Here is a 14,171-nt window from a genome sequence, read left to right on the forward strand (position 1 = left end):
TGGTAAAGAAGTTGTATGGAAGTAATAGATATACTCTCTTCTACCCGACTTTTTCTTCAAGGTGAGAAGATCATGCACTTGGCTTTGGCTTCTGCCACCCCATAAAAAAGAAGAGAGATTATCCACCGAATCGTCTCCTTTCCTGCATCATCAATCCCTTCCGCCAAATAAAGGGCGCAGCGCAGCGCAAGTGCAGCAGCAAGCAAAGTGCAGTGCAAGCAAAGAAAAATACGCATTGATCAGCGTGCAGAGGGTTGAAATAATGCAAGGCACTGTAACAGTCTTGTTGACCCCGTACACTGGATTCGGCTTTTCTTTTCCTTGACGCCCAGAGAAGACGTTTTAAGCCTAAGCGTGCGTGCGTGTGTGCCACTTCGGGGAAAATAAAAAGACTGCTTGCTGCACACTCGGCCTAAAGGGCAGGGAACAATGCTATACCTTCGATCAGGAAGAGAGCATTTATCCAGGAGGAATATCAGTCCGATGTGATGGTAGCAGACAATAAAGATGGGGCTACCAATCAATCAGCCGATGCATCAAACAGCATACTTATCAGACCATTCGTACAGGATGATCTTGAAACAGTCAAAGACTTATTTACATCTTACTATGAATGGCTGAATCTAGACTTGAAATTTCAAGATTATCAGGCTGAGTTCTCAAACTTGCCAGGAAAGTATGCTAGCGATCGAGGCGGTTCACTGCTTCTTGCTTTTGCTTGCTTACAAGGACAGACACTTGAACCGGTGGGGTGTCTGGCAATGCGTAGACTGAACATCACAGGTGATATTCAATCTTCTATTCGCAACCATCTCGAGACTCTTGGTGTAAAACAATCATCACCCGTGAATGAGGCAACGAAATGTTGCGAATTGAAAAGATTTTTTGTCACACCTTCAGCTCGAGGGATAAAAATTGGCAATTCTTTGATCATGGCAACACTACAAGAAGCCAAAAAACAAGGATATGAATACGCATTCTTGGACACCCTTGTTGATCGCATGCAAGGCGCTTGTACCCTATACGAAAGGTTTGGATTTCAGCAAAGTATGCCCTACTATCAAACCCCACTGGCAGATCAAACATTTTTCTACGTCAAACGTTTGTGAATGTATATAAGAATTAGGAACCATTTGCTATTGAAACATAATGAAAAGAATGTGAATGAGGTAGTGCTGATAGAGATGTTGTTGTTGTTGTTGTTATGAGAAGATTGTCAATTGTACATGATGATTAGACGAGAACAAATATGTAGAAGCTCTACTATGATAAATGTAGGATCAAAAAGCGAAAAAGAAACAGGACAAGCTATAGAGGGGGCATCCTTGACGATGAAATTTGATACGAATTGAATTTTTCTTAAAATTCCACATTCCAACTCCAACGTCCCTCTGCAAAACCTTGAGCAGTATCGCCCAAGACAATCTCTCTGCGACGTTGAACGTAATTGGATAGATCGGTTACCCTTTGACGCAACGTAGGAATAAGTGCTTTATCGATCGGCTTTTCCAATTGTTCCGAAAGATCTTCAACCGCTCTTTCCAAATCACGTTGGTTATCCTCAAACAATTCAGTCATATTGTTTTTCTCCAGGTAATATGCCATAGCATATGTCCATTTGAGAGTCATACGACATTCGGTCACAATATCAACCGCTTTCTTCAAGAACTGCACTTCGATCCACGTAAGTTCAGAAGATACTTGCATCTCTTCCATCTTTTTCTCCGTTCGTTTGTACAAATCTCTGTCCAAACGTGCAGATTGATCGTGATTGGCGAAGCGATTGAAGTAATGCAAATAACGCTCGAGAGAGGCTCTAGATTTCGCCTGTTGATCGCGTGCATTGGCTCCTGCTTTCTCGTCAAATCTGTTACAATTGTACCAACTATTGCCATGATCTGACCAAGGTCCCATGCAAATCCAACACCATTCATGTCGACATTTCCTGCATGTCATATGATTACATCCTCCATTCTTTTCGATGGAGGAATCGCACTTGGGGCATTCTTTCGTATTGGCGGAAATCCAATTTGCAGTCTCGCTATCATCTTCACATTTACGAATCCACATTCGTACCACCTCACAAACTGCAGGCGCATGACCTTCATTATTGCATGCAAAGCAGAAAGCATGTCCGCACGCACATTTGACCGTTGGTACGATGTGACTTCTGGGTCCATCCTTCTTTCTCTTCTTGGCATTTGGTCTAGCTCCACCAGTTGAAGCTCCACTGGTATTACATTCAACCGCAAATTCACAATTGGGTGCCGGACACCAACGCAAATTTTGCGAATCGTCAACAAATGCACGATTAAGCAAAGTCTTGTATCGTTCGGCAATATTTTGTCTAACAACCAAGCCAACAGTACCTTCATCAATGACTAGATTGCATTTCTCTTCCATGCATTGAATTCGTCTTGATTCTCCTTCTGTCATCACTTTTTGCTCCAGATAAGTACGATAGCAACCTGTGCAAAAACGATGGCCACATGCTAGTGCAAGTGTTTCGATCGTGGGTGGCGGCGAGGGAGCTGCAGCCCTCTTACCTGATCGCGTTGATCTTGATACGGGAGCAAAGTCCTCTGCTGAGCGAAAACAAATTTCGCATGTGAAATCTGTCAATGCTTGCAATCGAGTCTTGGATGAATCTTGACAGACGCCTGCTTCCAAATTTACCTTTTCGGGTGCGTCCATATATCTTTCGATCAATCTCTCTTTGTTCCAACCGAAATGCCGTAGCAAGATTGCTGCATCAGTCTTCTTTGTCTCCAACATTTCAGTGATTTGCTCCACTTCTTTCGCTTGTACTTTTTCGATGTCTTCTACTTTCATGGGACGATATTCAACCTCCCAAGGTTTACGAGTTCGCTTTCCGAGTTCTTGACTGAAAGCTAAGTCTTCATCGTTGAAATCTTCGTCTTCGTCAACGTTGTCTTCTAATGCGATTTCGTTATCAGAGTCATGATCAGATGACAGAGATGCTTGCATATCTAGATCATCGTCAGAGGCATCTTCGAAATCTGACAAGCCGAAATCATCTTCGTCCATAATTGATGACATGCTGAGATACCTGTCCCAGAGTCTAGTATTTGATGATCAGGAGGATGCTGGTTGGTAAGGTGTGAAGTGGCGTAGGATGTAGAGCCGGTTCAGTTTGAAGGCGTAAGATAGAATGACCGTATAGTGTGTCAGGAACGGCTGTGTTGAAGACAAATGCGGGTATAAGAGGATGTCGAGAGATTTACAAGTGATGGCGTTGACGCCAATGAATGTGATGAGAATGGGGGGGGGGCGCGTGTTGAGGTATTGAATCTATAGGATGTCACTTGAAACGCAAAGATGTACGACCTTTTCTGACAATTGTCTCCTCCGTTCAGCCTCTTTGTTCGTTTTGCTCTTTGAGGCCAGAGAGGGAATTGAGGTAAGATTGTTGGTGGTCAAAGTGTAAGAGAGAGAGAGTGAATCATAATCGTCATCAATCATATCATACCTCTCTCAATTCACTCACCTAATTCCGTACTCCACCGGTTTAGTGCTTGACCTCCCCCTCTCTCACTCAATTACGCATACCGGCTCAACACACACACACACACATCACACACAAAGGGCTTAAATTGTGGTAATTCAAGCACAGGACGCGTGCAGGCACATGCAGGATTGAATTTCGCGCCGTACGCGTACAGAGCAATTTGCTTGAGTGTGTGTGTGTCTCGGTGATTTATTTTTTGATCGGATATAAGCAAAAAAAAATAAATGAGAAGAATTGATACAAATCCGAGAACATTTGGAAAAACTATTCCGCATCATCATCACAATCTCTCTCTTTTTTTTCGAATGCGTTCGGTTTGGGTGGGATTTCCCACTGCTCCTTATACCCACCAATCTGCTGTTAATGCCGCAGAGAAGGTTCTAGAACCGGCAGGATGGACGATTCATCGGATAGATCCTACTCAAGACTTCAGATTGGAAGAGGTGAAATTGCCAAAAGCTGATGTATACTTTGGCGATTATGATCTCCTTCCGTTCGAAGACGTTCATCCCAAAAGTGGAACGCAATCCGATACAAGCGGAGGGGAAGCGGTACCTTATCCGCAATTGAGTAGCTATGTGATCCGCAAATCACTCATCCGAAAGAATTACCTCGCTCATAGCCTTCATTTAGCGAAGGTTAAAAAGTCTACCATTAGCAGTGCAGGCGATGCTGGATCAAGTGTTCGAAAAGTAGAAAGGATAAAAAGTAGCCAACCTTCCACAAGCCAAAACGATGATATCGCGCCGGCCACTTGGATTTTCGAAGCAACGTGTGCGGAAGATTTAGATGAATTATTGGCAGATGATCTATACGACGTAAAGGAAATCTTGGAAAGTGATCAAAATAGATGGTTCATCTTGAAGCCTGCAATGGCAGATCAAGGTATGGGTATCCGACTATTTAATTCCATCGAATCTTTAGAGGCAATCTTTGAAGAATTCGAGGAAGAAAGCGATGAAGAAGAAGACGAAGAAACAAATGTCGCTCAAAATTCCTCTTCGACAGCAGTTGTGATCAGTCAAGTACGTCAATTTGTCATTCAAGAATATCTACAAAATCCACTGGTCATTCAAGCACCTACACTAGAAAATTATCATAAATTTCACATTCGAGCGTACGTATTGGCCCAAGGAAGTCTGAGGGTGTTCTTGTACGATGAAATGTTGGCTCTCTTTGCACCAAAAGCATATTCGGATCCCGAACAAAATGATGATGAAGAGATCGATCTTTCAGCACATCTAACAAACACAAGTAGACAAGATGACGAACAAAGTCTAAAAACCGTTCACCTACTTTCCGATTTAGAAGGCTCAAAGATCGGTCCCGGAGCAACGTCAACGGTTTTAACATCTGAACACCTAAACGCAATTCGTTTAGGTTCAGCAGCAACGATTGCAGAAGCATTTGAAGCATGTACAAAAGCAGGAAGAATTCACTTTCAACCTTGGCCAAATGCATGGGAAATCTTTGGTGTTGATCTAATGGTCACCGTTCCAAATGCTTCTCCTACACAATCCATCTCTCCGAACGATCTTCGTGTTTGGCTTTTGGAAATCAATGCTCAACCTGATTTTGCAAAGAGTGGACCAAAACTTCAAGAAAAGATTGATAGATTGTTCGAGAGATCTCTAGAGATTGCCGTGCTCGGTCAAGATGGCGAAGACGAAAACGCAGAGAAAAAGTGGCAAGCTGGATCTTCACGGAAGGACATGACGCTCTGCTTAGACATCCCAATGAGCTCTGGTGGATGGTAATGGATTCACCTAGAAATTGTACTTTTAGCATATTCGCAAAATATAGCATTTAATTGATTAAATTGCATAGACTACAATCTCTCTCTTTCTTCTTGCTAATATACAGGCAATGAATGTGCATGACAGGATCTTTACCTGACCGAAAAGGGTGAGCTACGTAAAATTGAGCATTTCTTATAATAATTGATTTCAATCGCTACTGTTTGTATCGATTTGTGACACGTTGTGCATGCCAATGGAAGAAGAAGGTGCATGTCTACTTCGAACGTCTGTCGAATGCTGAGTGTCTCCATAGCCATCATTACCGTGTGTTGAATTGAGTACCGAATTCCCATTGAATCGCAACGTACTATTCGGAGTGGGTATCTTTTGAGAAGTTGGTGATTGTCCCTCAAATGTGAGAGAACTTGGCGTTCCAGCTCTTGCTCCTGCAAAGAATGGACCTTTCTCTACTGCTGAATTGGCCGGCTTGAAATAAGATGTCGCCCCATTAGCGCTTGCATCGTGATTGTCACTCAAATAACGTGCGAACGCCAATCGATGGAACAAATTAAGACTTTGCATCATCTTTCGTCCAACAGAATTGGTAGCAATCCTGATTAAAAGCTCATGCGCTGACGCTTGAACGAGCCTAGAGGGATGAAATAGACCATTACTGATAGGTAAAAGACCACCGTGATGAATGGGCAAAGCGGCAAGAAGCTCAATGATTTGATCTTGCGTTCGAATATTTCTTGCAAGAGAAGTGAATACAAGCTCGTACTCGCTTGTGTTCATCTTTTTTGCCCTTCTCAATCTCGCAATTTGATGACCAAGATCGAATGTGACCAAACTGCCAAAATGACTTTGCGCTATTACATCTGCCAACAATTGAGAGTAGGCATTGGTATTTCTCCATCCTTCTATTCGGCTTGCATTAACCTGAATATCTTTCAATTCTGTCTCTCGATCGGCATATAGGGCACCACTTCCCAGCTGACCATTCAAGAACGGTTGACAAGGTGGTGCCAAGGTTGTCGATCCATAGTAATACTCCTCATGCCGAGCTGTAGAGCGTACAAAGTTGGCTGCATATTCGATGAAACGAGAGCGCACATATCTTTCTCCATAACGCGCAGAGATTGCAAGTACAACTTCATCCATAAAGATATTATCTGGCGCATCTTGTCGTGATTCGAAAGCTGCTGAAGTTCCCGATCTTTCCCGTCCACCACCTTTTGTCTTTTCATGATGTTGTCCACTTCCACTGCCAGGGGGAACGTCGGGCTCGCTAGGCGCCATTGTAAGCCTTATTTCGCCATCGGGTCCGATACCTGAGCTAAAGCTGGCAGATGTGAAAGTTTCAGAAGGCTGAGCGGTAGGTCGAATTGGAGGTGCAGGCTCGATGCTCTTGTGTATGGTAATCTTGCCATTCTCTACATTACACAAAACATCCCAAGCACGAAGGTCTTCGAATCTTGGATTAGTCACTCCCGCAATGTAACCCGGCACCTGTTCCAATTCATCAATCATTCCCAAATTTGCATAAGGGAAACACCTTGACACAATACCTCGCCAACCTGCTCCACAACCACTTGCTAAAGCACATAATGACAAAACGTGACCGGCGACTTGGTTCGCAGGTAAATTGTGCCCCAGGAAAATGACTCGCTTACCTGTCACAACCGCATTAAACAGCAAGATGATCGGATGCGTTGAATGTCCATTGGAATGCAGATGTCCATGCAAGGGTCCTGAAGGATGACTGGAGCCAAATGTGTTGATCAGATGAATCAAAGAATACTCCCCGACTTCCTCATCAAATACATCAGTTGGAACACGAATGGGCAACTCTTGAATCTTCCCGTATGCAACACTGGTCTCCCAAACATGCGTGTCTTTTACCTTGCTTAGCATGTGTGCTTTACTGATCGTATTCACGCCTAGACCACCATGTCCCTCTTGACCCATTGAAGCACTAGGAGAGCGTGACGTGCTTAAAACCTGCTGCAAAGCTTCTTGCGATGATGCTGCGGCTGAGGGTTTCCGGCGAAGAATGTTACTTCCGCTACCTCCTAGTCGTAAAGAAGCCAGCGATGGTCTATTATTGAGGGGCGGGGGACGACGTTCGACTGGAAGACCGGATTGTGATTGATGTTTCTTCATGAGGGTATCTTCATTCGAATGCGTTGAACTACCACTACCGCTTCTGGATCGTAAACGGGCTACTGGAGCAGTGTCGTATGATTCAGCTCTTCCTCTCTCATTCTCGTCTGCGTAAGCACTACCGTGCATCGCATTCAGCGGTGTTGCTGACCTTCCTGGCGTAGAATTGAGTGGCCTCAAACTGGCAACGGAGCGGGAAGAAGACGCAAATCGATCCTCAAACAAGTCACGCCGATCGGAGGCTCGTAATATCCTCTTCTCATTGTACGATAGAGAAGGCATCTTGCTCAAATTGAGTGAGTTCAATGCATCAAAAAGCTTCGCCAGCACCTCCACGCCTGGTTGCCGGAAATACTCATCGAGAGCCAATAGGAGAGCAGGCTTGAAGATTTGAATGAAAGGATGGCGAGTGACAATTGCAATGGCTTTGACCAAAGCACCACGTCTGACTGTGTTGTCATGTTTCGTTCGAACAAGATTTAAGACATAGTAGAGATTCTCTCTGTCTTTACCTTTATTGGATTTCGTACTTTGTCCGCCATTGCTGGATATACTGCCTTTAGCTGCATGACTTTTCCCAACACTTGTTCCAGTGATATCGTGATCGGGTAGGAAGAACACAGTCCAATCTTCAGAGCGAGCATGAACACCATCTGGCAACATGAGTTCAGCCAACATGTGCTCATCATGACCACTAGGTGCTGGATATTGATGTGATAGTGTGCTTCCTTTATCGATATCGAATTCGGCGGAAAGACAGAATGAACAATGCTGAAGAGGTGAAGAAGATCTGCTGGAATTGGAGCTTTCTGTACGTGGAAGTGCTGAGGATGAAACACGATCAGGCGTAGATGATCGTGCTAATGATGTTTGTGCTGTTGAAGTGCTGGCAGTGGGCAAAGAAGATGAAGGTGCATGCATTGTTCTAGGTAACGGTGAAGAGCCCTGACGAGAGTGCATTGTTGCTGTTGTTATTTCTGTTGATCTACCCGCCATTCCTTGACTAGGATCGACCATATTTGCACGTCTCTAATTGAAAAATTGAGAATCTTAATGAGAAAGAGAAATTGAGCATTGAAACATTGTTCTTTTTTTCGATGATGAAATTAGTACACTTTTGCGTTGTTATTTTCATTTAGATACCTTGTCATCGTGCATTTGTATTGGAGCCTGAGGGTTCCTGCGTCGCAAGTCCGATTCAACGGTAGCAATTTGTTTTGTTTGAAGAGAAGCTACTTGGCATTGAAAAAGAAGTTGATATCTCTCGATTGTATGTGATTCGAAAAGTAAAAAGCGGAGATATGAGTCCTACTCTCCAGACCAATCTTTAATGGCGTCAATTGATTCTCCTATTGGACGGTATGATGAATAGAAAAGGGGGAGTATGGTAAATGCTCCTCCTCACCTTCTTCCCCTGATGGACGTGTATATGCAAGCAAGCAAGTATCACGCCCTATTGAATTTGTAGGCGAACAAGCAGTTGGCATGAATACTGTACTTTCCGCCTGCCTTTTACTGTTAGACCCGAGTAAATAAATGCGCTAACAATAAATCACACTCACTTAAGTAACTTTCAAATGAGAAGAAATGAGAATTGCATTCATTCGCATTAACATTCGCCATCATCATCTTGAACGAGTCATGCTGGTCATCAAGCAGCTCATCGGCCAACTTCCTGTTGCTGGTCCATCAAGATGCAATCCAGCATCTCAGATACGGCACTTCAGCAATGGCATCATACTCTTGTCCGGCCATAACAAATGGTCAAAGATTAAACACAAAAAGTTAGCAAATGATACGACAAAGAGTACAGGATACAGCAACTTAAGTAGAGAAATCATTGCTGCCGTTCGAAATCATCCACAAAAATCTGCTTCACCCGAACATAATGCACGATTAGGGCAGATCCTACGCAAAGCGAAAAGTATGGAAGTCCCCAAAGATAAAATTGAAGCAACTTTGAAAAAAGCCGAAAGTATCGGAGCAGGAGGCGGTGGACAAACAGTCACGTATGAAGCTTTAGGTCCGGTTTCATCAGATGGCATTCCGGTTGCTTTGATCGTTGAATGCTCTACCGATTCACCTCCACGAACACATGCCCGCGTAAAAGAAGCATTCAATAAGAATGACATAAGACTTTCTTCCACAACACACATGTTCACTCGAACGGGCGTCATTCGACTCAGTGCGGCAAAAGGTGCAACTTTTGATAGTGTTTTCGAAACAGCTGTTGAAAATGGGGCAGAAGATGTGAGAGAGTGGGAATTAGATGAAGAAGATAGTCAAGGCGGAATAGGCGTGGAAATTACTTGTGAACCAACAAACCTTCAAAGTCTGACGGCCACCTTGTCTTCAGCACCATACGGTCATACAATATTGGAATCGGAACCCATGATGATTTTCAATGATGCTCCGGTCCGGATAAGGGGCATTCATGAAGAAGAAGGAAGTGCGGAAGATGCAGCTTCGTCCGGATGGCTACAGGAGGACACACTCGTAAAGATGGACAAGATGCTAGGAATGTTGGAGGAGAACGCAGATTGCTCGAGAGTGTGGAGCAATATCGAAGGCTGGCCATCAAGGTGAGCGGATGCCACCAAGAATTTAATAGATTCATCCCGACAACAATTTGTATCATAAACATCATAGATTACAATTTCGCAAAGGTTAATTCGACTCAACTACAGTAGGAGTTATTGGTGAAAGTAGAGGTGTGCGAGATTGAGATTGTAATGAGCTCTCAGTAGTTTCGTCACTTGGTGGCTCTTCCTCTGCAAGTTTTTTGCAGGTACACCAAGCATACCATAATTGGGAGTGTAGTTGCAATACGTCTTCTTTCCAGCTCTTGACATTTTCGCCAGCAACCTTTCTGAATTCTTCCGTTAGCTTGAAACATCTTTCAATATTGTAAGGTGAAAGGAAATCAACGGCAATTTTGATGCAATCTGTCAAATTGCAAACTTGATGAGCACATCCTGCAGGAATAAAAACAGCCTCTCCAGCACGTTGTAAAATTCTCCAACTATAAACACCCTTTTCTGCATATAGCTTTTGCAATAGATGATCGTCCAAGAAGAACTTTTGTGAATGAATTGGATCCTCTTCATTTGTGTTGAAATGTTGTCGAAGAAACTTCCTTATTTTGTCGGCATCTTCAGCTCGAAAGATGTCCCATTGAGCAGCTGCATGCCCGTCCACAATCCTGAGGTCATCAGAAGCATACAGAAGTACATTGACCGCATCTGCAATGTCCATGTGCAATTTAGTCGTACCTTGTCCTCCCGCTTTATGATCTCCTGGCCAAGCATTGTACATCTTTGGCCCCAAATCTGGTGTGTTTGCATTCTTTGCAAATAGACTGGACAAGTTCTTACAGCCATCGCGACGTGTATGATCTGGCATTGGTACGAAGTCATTGAAATCCTCATATAGGTCAGGAAATGATGTCCGCAAATCGGCTGCGGGTGGCCAATCCTGCAGTTTGAGAAGAAGGAAGAGAAAGATGAGATCGCCAATTCTGCACCTTTTTCCTGTCTTACTCACCTTCAATTTCCAATTGCCTCTACCTAGGAATTCTCGACGTTGGTCTGCGTCCATTGAAAACGTTTCGAAGAATTGATGTACTGTCAATCTCTTGCAGTAGTCGCTCGGATCGTTGTCCTCCATCTCACCATGTCCAATTTCATCGCTGCGGACTACAGTACACATCATTTCACCATAACGTTCTTGGAAAGCGTTTGGATCCCACGTCAAGCGAGGAGTAATGCCACCAACGACCAATGGAATTCCTTCACGCCAAACATCCAAGAATTGTTCTTCGCTCATAGCGTCATTCTCAAATCGTGTTACCGCGTGCGATTGCAGCAGTCTTTGTACTCTGCAGTCTTCACTCATTCCTGCCGATGTTCCCGATTGAGGCTCTGAAATTGCTTCGGTGATCGCAGGAGATGATTCTCTGTCACTTAACTCGCTCAAATCGCTCAGATCACTATCCATGATTTGCTCCATTGCACTAGTCCTGCGATCTTTTGGAGTGTTTTGAAGAGTATCGTTCGAGTGATGAGCTTGCACGATTTCTCGCATTGCCTTTGTCTCTGACTCAAGCTCTTCAGCGGAGAAGCTTGTCACGGGTAGCATGTCTTCCGCGTTATGAAAATATCTTTCTGTATCCACTTTGTCGTTTGCACATCGATAAATTCCATTTTTTTGGTGAGAAGCAGGTTCGCCTTGCTGTTCAAGCATTCTTAGTTGGCATGCAGGACAGTATTCTTGGCCACACTTTCGACACAAATAAGAAGACACAAAAAGACCTGTGCTACAAAAGTCGCAATAATGTCGAAATTGAATCTCTCGAGGTCGGATGACGATTTCTTCGGTTTGTGAATGTTCAAGGGCTTTCTCAAAGATCGGCAAAAGTGACTTTGCGCATACATATTGCATGTACGTTCGTGTCGCAGGATCCAGTGACCAGTTGAGATCAGCTTGATTAGGTAGAAGTGCTTCTTCTAACGGCATTTGCAATGGCCGGAAGATGCATCTGTTCCACAAACAATAAGATAGTTTGCCATTTCTATTTAATGGTAATACCCTTATGTTTTGAAAAAGACAATGATCATCTGCTCCCACCGTGCAAGGCCGACATTTTGGAAAGGAACGACCAATAGTGATGTTGCTGCAAGATAGCATTTGAGGCCAATACTGCACTCCATCGATCGTAAAAAGCAATTCCCTCCATCGAGCAACATCAAAGGCTTCGGTCCCCGCTTGATCAAGCTCAATCGACTGGCTTTCTTCGCTTTCTGAGTGTTCTAGTGAAATTTCGGATCTGTCGTCCTCTTCTTCCTCCTCTTGGCTCTCATTCATTTTTTTCTTTGGATACCTCAGAGTGATAATGACCTGTAGCCTGCGCTTCTTCACGGGAATTTTGGAGACCGGTGGAGATGCTATAGCCAGACGTTTTGATGCTTGATGCTCTGGCATATCTTGCTCCAATGAACTTTCTACCGTAGCCTGCACTTCCGATTCTCCAACATTTGCGTTGACAGAGTTGACCAGGTTGGACGATTTTTTTCTTGAACTTCTTCTAATACCATCTTTCGCAGCTTGCGCTTCAACTTCTTCAGGCTTTTGTTCGACTGTGTTAGTCTTCTTCCTTCGGCTTCTTGTAAAATCATTCTGCGCAATTTGAGCATCCAGTTCTCCGATAACTTCATCGACCGTGTCAATTGACTTTGAAGATGCTCTTGCTTCCCTTGTGATATCAACTTCTACGCGCTGCATTCTTCTTAGAGCTCTAATCATCCTTGGACTTTCTCTTATCGCACCCTGCGTAGCTTGCGCTTCGATTTTCGTGACATTCTCTTCGACAGTGTCATCTGACGGACTCATCTTTCTTGGAGCTCTTACAAGCTTAAGTACCGGTCTTTTTGCAGCTCTTTCCCCTTCCTTCGGGTTGGAACTTTTGCCATTCTCCTTTCTCGTGAGAGGAAAAGCAATTGAATCACTTCTTCCTTTCCACGTTGTTGTTGTCTGACCAGCTTCGCTGAGCACTTCAGCCACTTCTGTATTTTCATTGCTGTCATTTGTCGTGGGCAGCTCTTCTGCGTTGTTCGAAGATGGATTCGTCTCATCCTCCACGTCGATTACTGTCAGCCTTGATGTGCTTTGAAAGCCCGTCCTTACCAGATGGCTTTGTTTGCGCCCGCCATCGTCGTTACCATCCAGATCAGCATAATTTGTAATACTCCTGGATTCAGTGGGAGGGAGTGGAGGGAGTGGTTGTTGTACTTCGGTACTCGTTGAAGGAGCGTGAACAATAGAAGGCGTTGAAGGAAGTGACTTAATTACATTTGCTGGAGGTACACCGATTGTGCTATCACCAGACTCAGAGCGGTTGACGTTCGGAGGAGAATTGTTGGGAAAAGCCACATCATCGTACCTATTTCTGATGAAATGCATACTATTAGAGCGATTTCGCTCTTCAGGCCTGCGTTGAAAATGTCGATTCGTTAAAGGCTGATCCATTCTTCTTTGATCTGCTGAATCAGGACGTCCATGAGAGGTGTGGCCATACCCTTGCCATTGAGCTTGCTGACCCGGATAAGAATTTCGCGATCCCCAGGAAGGGCGATTGTTGTGACCTCTAGACTGGTGATATCTATCATTTGAGCCGAAGTGTTGTTGTGCGACATTGCTAGACGAGCTATTTTGATTGGTCGTATCGTTTGAAAACCGATTTGGCCTTACTGGTATGTATGACCAAGGACCTCTGTCATCTGAGATATTTCGCATTTGGTGCTCTGCAGATTGATCAAGATGATTTTGCTGACGGGGAGTTTGATTTGGCTGTTGGTTTGATGAGCTGTATGTTCGATGAAAGAGTCCTGGAGTCAAATTGAAGTGCGGTGGCTGAGTTCTATCACTCAGCAAACTTGCATTGCCATGTTGTTGCACAGCTTGTGGAGCATCCCAGCCCGGTCTGAAATTTCGAGGCTGTCGCGGTGGAAAAAAGGGTCGACTGTCGTTATTGGACATCTTGCCTCGATGATTGTTTTCAAAGCAGAAAGTATATGGACACTATCAATCAAATCAAGTTTCTATTGTTACTTGTGCGCAGTAATGATGACGGAAGTTGAAAAGGTTGATTGACAACATCTGAAATTCCTTTATCACTTTCTTGCTCAGATTTTCTGTGAAAATACTCAGCCATAGGTCATTCATTCATTCATGTCTGTGCACTT

At 44.0% G+C, this 14,171-nt stretch overlaps 6 protein-coding genes across 6 annotated transcripts; 3 read left to right on the forward strand and 3 right to left on the reverse strand.

Annotated features, from left to right (window-relative positions):
* Position 1: 1 nt before the first annotated feature.
* On the forward strand, positions 2-1,109 carry FA14DRAFT_175014 (acyl-CoA N-acyltransferase; the record flags this gene model as incomplete). The annotated part of the gene is made up of 1 exon (XM_025500570.1): positions 2-1,109. The coding sequence occupies exon 1, from the start codon at positions 489-491 to the stop codon at positions 1,107-1,109; it is 621 nt and encodes a 206-aa protein (XP_025352470.1). The 5' UTR covers positions 2-488.
* On the reverse strand, positions 1,102-3,524 carry FA14DRAFT_150440 (putative ariadne-1 protein). The gene has a single exon (XM_025497433.1). The coding sequence runs from the start codon at positions 3,058-3,060 to the stop codon at positions 1,360-1,362; it is 1,701 nt and encodes a 566-aa protein (XP_025352471.1). The 5' UTR covers positions 3,061-3,524; the 3' UTR covers positions 1,102-1,359.
* Positions 3,525-3,788: 264 nt separating this feature from the next.
* FA14DRAFT_150445 (TTL-domain-containing protein) lies at positions 3,789-5,286 on the forward strand (the record flags this gene model as incomplete). The annotated part of the gene is made up of 2 exons (XM_025497434.1): positions 3,789-4,175; positions 4,242-5,286. The coding sequence occupies exons 1-2, from the start codon at positions 3,835-3,837 to the stop codon at positions 5,284-5,286; spliced, it is 1,386 nt and encodes a 461-aa protein (XP_025352472.1). The 5' UTR covers positions 3,789-3,834.
* Positions 5,287-5,350: 64 nt separating this feature from the next.
* FA14DRAFT_150448 (spindle pole body interacting protein) lies at positions 5,351-8,352 on the reverse strand (the record flags this gene model as incomplete). The annotated part of the gene is made up of 2 exons (XM_025497435.1): positions 5,351-7,280; positions 7,407-8,352. The coding sequence occupies 2 exons, from the start codon at positions 8,350-8,352 to the stop codon at positions 5,476-5,478; spliced, it is 2,751 nt and encodes a 916-aa protein (XP_025352473.1). The 3' UTR covers positions 5,351-5,475.
* Positions 8,353-9,028: 676 nt separating this feature from the next.
* FA14DRAFT_162397 (YebC-like protein) lies at positions 9,029-10,344 on the forward strand. The gene has a single exon (XM_025499585.1). The coding sequence runs from the start codon at positions 9,073-9,075 to the stop codon at positions 10,015-10,017; it is 945 nt and encodes a 314-aa protein (XP_025352474.1). The 5' UTR covers positions 9,029-9,072; the 3' UTR covers positions 10,018-10,344.
* On the reverse strand, positions 10,186-12,081 carry FA14DRAFT_114942 (uncharacterized protein; the record flags this gene model as incomplete). The annotated part of the gene is made up of 2 exons (XM_025496084.1): positions 10,186-10,905; positions 10,975-12,081. Coding segments are annotated over 2 exons (1,827 nt in total), but the record flags the coding sequence as incomplete, so codon positions are not given.
* Positions 12,082-14,171: the final 2,090 nt, after the last annotated feature.

Source organism: Meira miltonrushii (genome assembly GCF_003144205.1).
Source record: "Meira miltonrushii strain MCA 3882 unplaced genomic scaffold FA14scaffold_5, whole genome shotgun sequence".
Taxonomy (NCBI): Eukaryota; Fungi; Basidiomycota; class Exobasidiomycetes; order Exobasidiales; family Brachybasidiaceae; genus Meira; species Meira miltonrushii.